This window comes from Pocillopora damicornis, chromosome 10, assembly GCF_964200805.1.
Source record: "Pocillopora damicornis chromosome 10, jaPocDami1.2, whole genome shotgun sequence".
Lineage (NCBI taxonomy): Eukaryota > Metazoa > Cnidaria > Anthozoa > Scleractinia > Pocilloporidae > Pocillopora > Pocillopora damicornis.
In genome coordinates, this window is record NC_142679.1 from 1,711,966 (window position 1) to 1,722,509 (window position 10,544).

At 38.7% G+C, this 10,544-nt stretch overlaps 2 protein-coding genes across 2 annotated transcripts; one reads left to right on the forward strand and one right to left on the reverse strand.

The window, feature by feature from the left end:
* Nucleotides 1-91: 91 nt before the first annotated feature.
* On the reverse strand, nt 92-2,762 carry LOC149038389 (uncharacterized). The gene has a single exon (XM_089185065.1). It carries the CDS (start codon nt 2,619-2,621, stop codon nt 1,011-1,013), a length of 1,611 nt encoding a protein of 536 aa, XP_089041191.1. The 5' UTR covers nt 2,622-2,762; the 3' UTR covers nt 92-1,010.
* Nucleotides 2,763-8,722: 5,960 nt separating this feature from the next.
* Nucleotides 8,723-10,342, forward strand: LOC149038390 (uncharacterized). Its single transcript, XM_089185072.1, has one exon. The coding sequence runs from the start codon at nt 8,738-8,740 to the stop codon at nt 10,340-10,342; it is 1,605 nt and encodes a 534-aa protein (XP_089041198.1). The 5' UTR covers nt 8,723-8,737.
* The last annotated feature ends 202 nt before the right edge of the window (nt 10,343-10,544 follow it).

Here is a 10,544-nt window from a genome sequence, read left to right on the forward strand (position 1 = left end):
TAAAGCAAACATGTTCCATGTTGTCATGCGTTTGTTCAGTAATAGATCACATATGGCGTCAAAATGTGATAAAAACAAATTTTGAATCTCCTGCGGCAACATTGAATCTATTTATTGGATAGAAACCAGACTGAGCATTAAGAATTCAGTAAAGCAACAACGTAAAAATACTGTACAACAAACTTCTAACGCAAATGTCTGTGCGACCATTATGCTGAGAAACAACCAGTATATAAATTACAGAGTTAACTGTATGTTGGATGACTTACTAATTGGTTAAGTATAGTAACCGACAAGCATGGTCCATGTAATTTTAGTTAACCAATTTACATGGAGTGTTTAAGTCTAAGTTATTTTGGTTTTCACCTCGAGACCATTAAAGCTATAGGGTATTGCAACTTTCAGTTTGTTAAGGTATCCATATGCTCTGTATTTTTATGAGTTTTTCTAAAGAATTTCTACCTACACGATTCAAAGAATTCGAAGGCAAGTTTCAAGCTATAAATGCGTAGCAGTCTTATGTTATGTGTCTCTAAGATACCAAATCGAGCCCTTGCACTATTTTTCAAATAATGTGCATGCGTATGTCATTGAACCCAAACCCAAAGAGGTGCTAAGCAGACCCATACGAGCTCAAACAAAATATTGTCACTGACTGTTTCATTACGACAATGTTCGTAGCCCATAAGAGCTGTGATTAATTCAATTTGTAGGCTGAAACTCTCCATATTTAATTGCCTCAAAGCGCTAGATCGAATGGAGTTTATTTTAGTGAGACACAATCTCTGCTATTCTTTCCAATGAAATCTTCATCCTTGCAGGTCTTTTAGAAATAATCATTGTGGTCAGAGTTTTCTTTCTCTGTACAAGCAGACGGAACATGGATTCTTTCTTCATAAAGTTCGTTTCCGCTACGAACCGAATAATGTAAGGCGGTATCGAAGAGAAGCTTACAAGACCGTCACCCGTGGAAAGGCTGAACGGACGCCAGCGAAATGATTTCCAAGTCTCTAAGCGAAGGGCATTTTGCACGGGTGGCTTTGAAACTCATAAAAGCGCCCATGTACAATTTCCAAGAGGTTGGGTGTCGTCCAAATTGCCAATGGAACGAGATTTGCTATAGCAACCAAAATGTGTCTTTTCCATCTTTTTCGCCAAACGGCCATAACTGCGATGTTCTGATAACGAGTCTCGATGGCCAATGATGCGCCGGTGAAAAACCATTCAATAACCAGTGCAACTGAGGTATGAATTGCAAATTTCTGCAGCAGCTTTAAAAGTGGAATATTTTGTAAGTAAATATATTGATACAAGTACAAAACACTGTTAACAGAAACAATAGCAGTTGATTCATAAAGCATACTTAAAATAGCGACATCAGCCATTAGTCGCTCACGCCGTGGAGTGCGGAAACTTCCCCAAGGAGCTGATTTTCTTTCTAAAATTACATGACAAACGTGATCAATGATAACCATGGTGCTTCTCTCTATGACTTCTGCAGCGCCGTGGACTATTCCAAGGATAGCTATGGATTTAAGGCTGTCAAGCTCTGCTTGCAACACTCGAAACATAACTGCTGTTCCAAAATACAACGGCGCTAACAAGACGAACGAACGTCCTGGATGAGTTATGCGCCATAACCGCTGGACGCATATTCGAGAGATCGCCTTAAGAACGACCCCGATGAGAGGCGAGAAGATTGCTATGAGTAGCTTTCCTTTCCCATCTTGCTTGCTGTACATCGGGTAAATATAAGACGCTACGAAGATGCCGATTGCGAAAGGGAAAAAACTTGGCATTAGAATTTTGAAAAATAAATTCAGCCTTTTTGATAGCGAGCGAAACGCATTTGTTAAGACATAAATTTGCCAACATATACTGGAGAGGAAAAGTACGTTCAATGGAATCTTTTTTAACACAGAAAGTTTAGAATGAGATATTTTAAGAAGTTGAAGCGCCACGCGATAAAGTGTATCCAAATAAAACAGGAGGAAAGCTACTAAGAACAGTTTCCCCTTCAACCCCATTATCTGATATGGTCGAAAAAGTAAAAGCACACCTCCAAAGAACCACAAGTACAAGAAAACACAACCTGTGATGTCAGACAATGTTCTGATCCATTGTACTTTCTCAGGAATTGTCTCCGTGTCATGAAATTGACAGTTGTATATGGTTTGATAGCAGACGTAGGTTATCATTATATATAGGACACCTAGAATAGCAGCAGTCAACAATGAAATCAAAGCACCGGTACACAGTGCTTTCCACACTGTGGAAAGAGTGGATGGTCTGAGCCGCTTCCAAGCCATTGCTCGATCTTCATCTTGTTGGCCGCCTAACGTCTCTTCATTTTCCTCTGGTGCACACGCGTTTATACATCTCACATTAAGACTTGATGAAGGAAGATAAGAAAAAGCTGTATCCCTTCTATCGCTGTATTCTTGAAATATAAACTCATCTACGGGATGATAATACCATTCTCGACCGGTGCTTTCTAAAGGATCGTAGCCAAACGTCTCCGGTGTCAATACAGGTTCTTCTGGATTGTAATGCTCTGACACACCACGAGTGAAACTGAACACAATGTGACCAAACACCTCTATCAGTGTATTGCTGCTCATTATTCACCCGTCAAATGACCGACTTTAACTGCACAGTTTATAACTTAGATACAAAATGCAATCTTTCCCAATAGCTGCTATCTTTTAGGTAAATATATACTTAGAAAGTGAAAGTACATCCGTATTGAAAGTGCTTACGAGGCAAACTCTAGCTGAGTAAATTTTTGTATACTCAGCGTTTTCAGCGAACTCAATACAGTTAATATCCATTTTTTCTGCCTTTGATGCTCAGTCGAGTGAAAAGGAAAAAGTTTCGAAACAATGGGTACGAGTAAAACTGAACACAACGTAACCAAACACCTCTATCAGTGTATTGCTGCTCACTATTCACCCGTCAAATGACCGACTTTAACTGCACAGGTTAAAGTTTCGATACAAAACGCAATCTTTCCCAATAGCTGCGATCTTTTAGGTGGATATATACTTGGGAAGTGAAAGTACATCCATACTGAAAGTGCTTACGAAGCAAACTCACAGCGTTTTCAGCGAACTCAATACAGTTAATATCCTTTTTTTCTGCCTTTGATGCTCAGTCGAGTGAAAAGCAAAAAGTTTCGAGACAATGGGCTCTTTGCTTTTTTAATCCTAAAAGCCTCAGAGTGGCTGAAAATGGTTTCGGTCGTTCTAAACCTGTCAAATTATAACCAAACGACGAAAAAGCTACACTTGCATTGCATAGCGACAAATAGTCTGTAAGTGAGACAGCGCTTAGAATTACGTGAAGGTGCACACTTGCATACACAGGAAACATAAATTGTATTGATTGAGGATGGCGCGAGCGCAGACTTTCTCTGATTCTTTGAATGAAATGAAAGCAGGAACATGCAGTTTTTGTTTAGGCAACAGAACAAACTGGAAGAGAATAAATTTGCTCACGTTGTTAAACACGTAGTCAATTTTCAAAAGCCCTTAAGGCCACTTCGCTTGGAAGCACAGCTTATGACACAAACCAACTCTTAAAACAAGTAACTAAATGTTTTTGTATGTAATTGAATTGTATGGCGGTCTGTATTTCAAGTCTGAATTTTTATAAACACAGGCAGGTTTAATAACTATGACAATAACTCTTGGAAAAAAATAAGTAGTGAAAAAAACATATATTCTATACATATAATTCTATTCATATCTTGATATTTCTGCATCTCTGAATTCTCAAGAGCTAGATTTAAAGAGGACGACTCGTTGAAGAGAAAGTGTGTCCCCTTTTACTAGTCTTTCTATACAGTGCATGTATGGAAAACAGAAGGAGAAACTATCACGCCTCTAAACCCTGCCAAGTACTGCGGATCATTGCAAACCGTATTCATGGATAAAACTGAGAGCTTTTAGACCAACAAAAGCTCGTAGAGAAGCAATTGATCGAAAGCTCATTTTCGATTCGGGTTTTTTGCCTGAGGGTTTTTCCATTAAACAGTTACACAAAAGAACTGAGTGCTCGTTAGGAAAAGGTATCGAACTGTTTAATTGCCATGGAAAATTATAGAACTATTATCAAACAAATGAAGTCCTGTCATCGTGAGAGCATCTACATCTGAAAGGATGTTTTGAAATAAGTGGTTAAAGATTGTCGCGTAAGTTTCGAAAATACTGTCAACTTACTCTACGTATAATTTCATATCGAGCTAATCTCTGATGTCTCACATCCGTAGAACACGATTTTATCTACATACAGGGCACTCCAAATACACTTTCTTGAAAAGTTTAGAATGATAAATTTACTACAATTCCGGTATCTATATCTATATCGGAATTAAGTATTAGGACCTGCCATTTTTTTATTAAGAAGAAAGGCGCGTGCATGAGCGAATCATCCGTGTAAACGGTAAACGATGGCGTTCTTGCGAGCTCTTTTTTTTAACCGTGCCAAGCACCTCGCAGGCTCGCCTGTTAAAGTTTCCTCGCTGTCTAAATGTTTTCCGTCGTCGCCTGGCGCAAATATACCTAGGATTCAGAAAAGAATGAAAGATTTCTTACCTTCCACAAGCTGAGCGGATCAATTTTGTTTTCAGTCCTTTATGTCACGTTTCGGTGAATGCAACAAGTCAACAATCTTGAGCAATACACGCCCATTAACCCAAGGAAGGCTGAAAGCCTGCCAGGATTTAGTTTTTAGAAGTTCTGCTTGCGAAGGGCATTTTTCACGGATGACCTTTATACTCATCAAAGCGCCCATCTACAACTTCCAAGAGATTTGCTGTCGTCTAGGGAGCCATTGGAACCAGATCTGCCATCGCAAACAAAATGTGTCTTTTCCATCTTTTGCGCCAAAAAGCCATAACTGCGATATTCTGAAAGAGAGTCTCGATGGCCAAGGATGCGCCAGTGAAAAACCATTCAATAACCAGCAGAACTGTGGTATGTGAAAAGTCGTGGCTGGAATGACGCGGTGTTTCGTCTCGGCCAAGAGACTCATCAGATACCTTTCGTAAAGAGAACTCGTCGAGCATCGCGCTCAAAGTCCCCTTCGCGAAGTCAAGATGTTAGCAGTCTGGCCCTCTATCGCAGAAGGATTTGCAGCCGCGTGTTTACGAGTTACAATATATACAATGAAAAATTGTCAAACGGGAACGGTACTTTGAGCGCGATGCTCGACGAGTTCGCTTTGTATTTACGGAAGGTATCTGATGAGTATCTTGGCCGAGACGAAACGCCGCGTCATGCCAGCCACTAATTTTTTCACTAGTATTCAGTTGACAATTTTTCATTGTATAAACTGTAGTATGAACTGCAAATTCCTGAAGCAGCTTCAAAAGTGGAACGTTTTGTAAGAAAGTAGACTAATACAAATACAAGGTAATTTAGTGTTAACAACTGGGTTGAAAACGTAAATTAGCCACCGTAAAGGGTAAAAAAGCTGACGTTTCGAGCGTTAGCCCTTCGATTAGAATCTAATCGCTCTGACGAAGGGCTGACCCTCGAAACGTCAGCTTTTTTACCCTTTACGGTGGCTAATTTACGTTTTCAACCCAGTTGTTAACACTAAATTACCTGCTATACTCTCCCACCGACGCAGCACCACAGTTTCTTTAGAAACTTACCCCTTTATTTATTTGATACAAATACAAGACGCCGTTAACAGACACAATAGCAGTTGATTCACATAACATGCCTAAAATGGTAATATCAGCATTAGTCTCTCGCGGCAAGGAGTGCGTAGACTTCCCCAAGGAGCTGATTTTCTTTTCAAGAGCATATGACAAATATGAACAATGAAGTTTATGGTGTTTCGCTTCTATAACTTCTACCGCGCCCTGGATTACTCCAAGAACAGCAATGAATTTGAGGCTTCCAAGTTCTGCCTGCATTACTTGGAACATGATCGCTGATTCCAAATACAACGGCACGATGTACGAGTATCCCGGATGAGTAATTTTCTTCATGCGTTGAGCACAAAGTCGTAAGATTACCTTAAAGACAACTACAAAGAGAGGTGAGAAGAGTGCAATAAGGAGTTTTCCATGTTCAGTTTGTTTGTTGTACATTGGATAAATAAACGATGTCATAAAGACGCCAATAAAGAAAGGAAGCGGTAGGGTGTTGTCATTGTCAAGGCAACAAGAAAGAGTTTTCTTTTCCCGCCCTTTAACTGGAACGGTCGAAAAATGCTCTGTCACGCCGCCTGTGAAGTTAAATAAATCACGGGAAAAAACTTCAATCAGCAAACTATTTTTCATTATCCGCGTTAGAGAGTCTTGACATCTTCGATACTGAATGAACATGTTTCGAATAAGCTACAGGTTTTTTTTGTATAATTTTTGAAAGCGGAAATGCCAACAAAGGAGAAACAATACTCCGGCCATCTGCATGTTAGCGAAAGTACTAACTATTCCATTTGTTCTCTGAAAATTGAAGAAAAAAAAATTAAATGTTGACGTCAATTTTATAAATTTTTGATATTTTTATCGTTTGAATTTTAAACAAATCCTTATAGAGAGGTAGTCAGCCTTTATCTTAGTAATAGTCTCTGTGACTCATTGCTATATCAGGCGTGACGTAATATTTTGTTTTCGCCGAGGGTTAGCTCAATGTTTTTTAACATTCATCACTGATTGTAACTCTAAGAGTGGAAATACTACACCTTATTGAACAAATAAAATACCTAGGAATCAGATCTACCTCAGTTTTAAGCTGAGAAGGTTGTCCTTAAGGCAAACACTTCTTCAATGACTTCAAGATACGTTCCTTTAGAATCAGTCCCGTAAAATATCTTTTGAATTCTTTCATCATCACGGAACTTCACTTAAAACAGATTCCCATTTGTCCACGATTGAGAACGGTTAGAAAGTTTTTGCCAAATAGGCTCGAAAGCCAAATGATATCAAATTACCGTGACTCTTTTGCATGGATAAAAAACTTCCTTAACAGAAACATCGTGTCAAAAATAGGCTTTCGGTTAATATTTGAAGCTAATTAAATACCTCTTACTGACCAAGTTAGAGGTCCGTACTTAAAGCTAGGGACCAAATTTTTTCTGCTTCGATTTATATATAGACCAAGGGCGAAGCTTACACAAAGGAACTGAATGCTTGTTAACTGAAAGGCATGAAACTGTTTAATTGCCGTGGAAAATTAGAAAACTATGAGAAAACGCAGACATTATTTATTAAGGAAGCGAAGTCCTGTCATCATGAAAACACATAAAGAGATATTTTGATATATCTAGTGATTACTTTTTGAAAAAAACTGAAAGAAATATGATTAGGGTCTTAATAGGCTTTATGCCTTGAAAATATTAAGCTATTCTGGCTTAATCGGTATTGGATATTGATGCACATTGCAACTGAAATCAGGAAAAATAAAATGTTATATCTCGACACATTACCAAAGAAAGCGATAATCATTGAAAAAAACTTATGGAAGCTTATCTAGAAATAATAAATGGACATTGGGAAGCTTCAGTTTAAGTTGACCGATCATTGTTATTTTGAATTACTTCGTAAATGTTCACTGAACATCACTGAGGGCTGAAATCTCGAAACTTCAGAACTGTCACCCTGAAATGCAATGGAGGCGTTTTTACTCCGCCCTCAAGATTCCGGCAACAATTCTCCTAACTGTCTGCTATTTTCTTCATCAAACTTTCAGCTCTGACAATTTTTTGTTGAATCAAACAAGTTCCTTTTTTAATATTCTTTAAATTATTGACAGAAAGCTTATTTTCGATAAGGTGTTTGCGCCAACAACCGACACAAAAGCAAATATTGTCGACCCGTTTCAATCATCGTGGACAAATGGAAAACGATTTGCATACGTAAGCATTGTGCAATGAGGAAGTGAAGTTCCGTCATACACGAAAATTATCTCTTTGCTAAAGAAATCAGTATTTTTCGAGACTGGCTGTTAAATAAGAGGTCTTTGGTGAAATGTTTGCCCTAAAGAACAAAGTTCTTAAGTTAAAATTGGCGTAGAAGTGATTGATATTCTATTTGTTCAATGAGGTGTGGTAATTTACTTTCAGAGCAACACTCAATCATGGATATTAAAGAACAATGCGCTTAATTTCAAAGAAAAAAAAGAATATGTCCCGCTTGATACAATACCGAGTAAAATGTTCATTGCTGAAATTACGTCTCACAATTTCTAGAAAAACATCAATATTTATTACTGACCAATCGTTGTCATGTCACATCTTGAATTTTCACGCAGCACAGTATAGAGTTGGATTCTTCTGGTCGACACTTGGCCTGTTTCCGCGGAACGGAAATGAAGCTTTTATACCAGATCCTCTGACAGGGCTAAATAGCTTTTACTTTGCTAGCACTCTCACTGAAATTTCATACTTAAAAAACTTGAGCTTATTCGAAACATGTTCATTAGATACCAACGAGCTGAAGTATTCATTCTGACTACCTCTTTATAAGGATTTGTTTAAAATTCAAACGATAGAAATACATATAATATATATCGAACATCAACATATTTTTCCTCAGATTTTCAGTGAACAAGTGGAGTAGTGAATACTTTCGCTAACATTCAGATGGCCGGAGTATTGTTTCTGCTTTGTTAGCACTTTCACTTTCAAAACATCATACTAAAAATTCTGGAGCTCATTCGAAACATGTTCATTCGATATCGAAGATTTCAAGTGTTCTCTCGAAGAATATCTAACGCGGATAATGAATGACAGTTTGTTGATTGAAGTTTTTGCCCGTGTTTTATTCAGCTTCACACGCGGCGCGACAGAGCATTACGACCCTGATGAGCCTGAAGTGGAGATCTTTGGATACGACGATAGCTTGAGCAGTGAGTGTCGAGAGTGGAATTGTCAGCCCGTTGATAAACCTATTTATCAGGAATATTCACCGCCATCGGACGAAGATTATAATCTCTTGTCAGTTGGTAATTCTCGAGTTAGATATCGGGTCATTGACGCGAGCTCACCAGAGGAAGATGAAGACGAACAGCAAGATGAAAATGACGAAATGGCTTGGAAGCGGTTCAGACCATCCATTCTTCACACAGTTTGTAAATCAATGTACATCGGCGCATTAATTTCACTTTTAACACCTGCCATCATTGGCCTTTTTTATATCATGATCTCTTACGTCTCTTACGAAACGATACGCAACTGCCAACTTCACCAAGGGGAGACAATCCCAGTTAAAATACAGTGGATCAGAACATTGTCTGACGTGATAGGTGTTGCCTTTCTATACATGTGGTTCTTTGCAGGAATGCTTTTTCTTTTTCGACCGTATCAGTTAAAGGGCGTGAAAAGAAAACTTATTCTTGTTGCTTTTGTCTTCTTTTGTATGGATACAGTGTATCGTGTTGTCCTTCAAGTCTTTGGAAAATCTCATTCCAAGCTTTCTGTGACTCAGAGGATTCCTCTTAACATTCTTTTTCTAATAAGCGCATGTTGCCAAGTTTATCCCCTAACAAATCACTTCCGGAACCTGTCGAGTAGAACGAGTTTATTTATAAAATTGACAACACCAGGTTGTTTCACTTTTTTTATTGGCATCTTTATAGCATCGCTTATTTATCCAATGTACAACAAGCAAAATGAACATGGAAAACTCCTTATTGCACTCTTCTCACCTGTCTTTGGAGCTATGTATAAGGTAATCTTACGACTTTGCACTCAACGCTTGAAGAAAATTGCTCATCCAGGATATTCGTACATCTTGCTAGTGCCGTTGTATTTTGGATCAGCGATCATGTTTCGAGTAATGCAGGCAGAGCTTGATAACCTCAAACTCATCGCTGTTCTTGGAATAATCCACGGCGCGGTAGAAGTCCTAGAACGAAGCACCATGGTCTTCATTGATCATATTTGTCACGTGATCTTGAAAAGACAATTAGCTCCTTGGGGAACTTTTCGCACTCCTCGCCGTGAGAGACTAATGGCTGATATTACCATTTTAGGCATGTTATGTGAATCAACTGCTATTGTATCTGTTAACGGATTGTTGTACTTATATCAATTCATTTACTCACAAAACATTTCATTGTTAAAGCTGCTTCAGGAATTTGCAATTCATACGTCAGTTCCGCTGGTTATTGAATGGTTTTTCACCGGCGTATCCTTGGCCATCGAGACTCACTTTCAGAATATAGCAGTTATGGCTGTTTGGCGCAAAAGATGGAAAAGACACATATTGGTTGCGATAACTAACCTGGTTCCACTGGCTATTTGGACGACAGCAAATCTCTGGGAAGTTGTGCGTGGGCGCTTTGACAAGTCTAAAGATCACCCTTGCAAAATGCCCTTCACATAGAGAACTTCTAAAACCTAATTGCCGGTAGTCTTTCAGTCTTCCTTGTGTTAATTGACTTGTGTAGGTGCTAGAGATTGATAACATATTGCATTTACCCGTTATTATTATCCAACTGCACAAAGTAGAGTACAAATATCCACCGATATTGTTCGGTTATTTGTACAGTTGGTCATTATAAAAACTAGTCGGCTGCGCGCGCTAC

Excerpts from the sequence above, each read along its gene's own strand:
- LOC149038389 (XM_089185065.1), bottom strand. The coding sequence starts at position 2,621 with ATGAGCAGCAATACACTGATAGAGGTGTTTGGTCACATTGTGTTCAGT.
- LOC149038390 (XM_089185072.1), top strand. The coding sequence starts at position 8,738 with ATGAATGACAGTTTGTTGATTGAAGTTTTTGCCCGTGTTTTATTCAGC.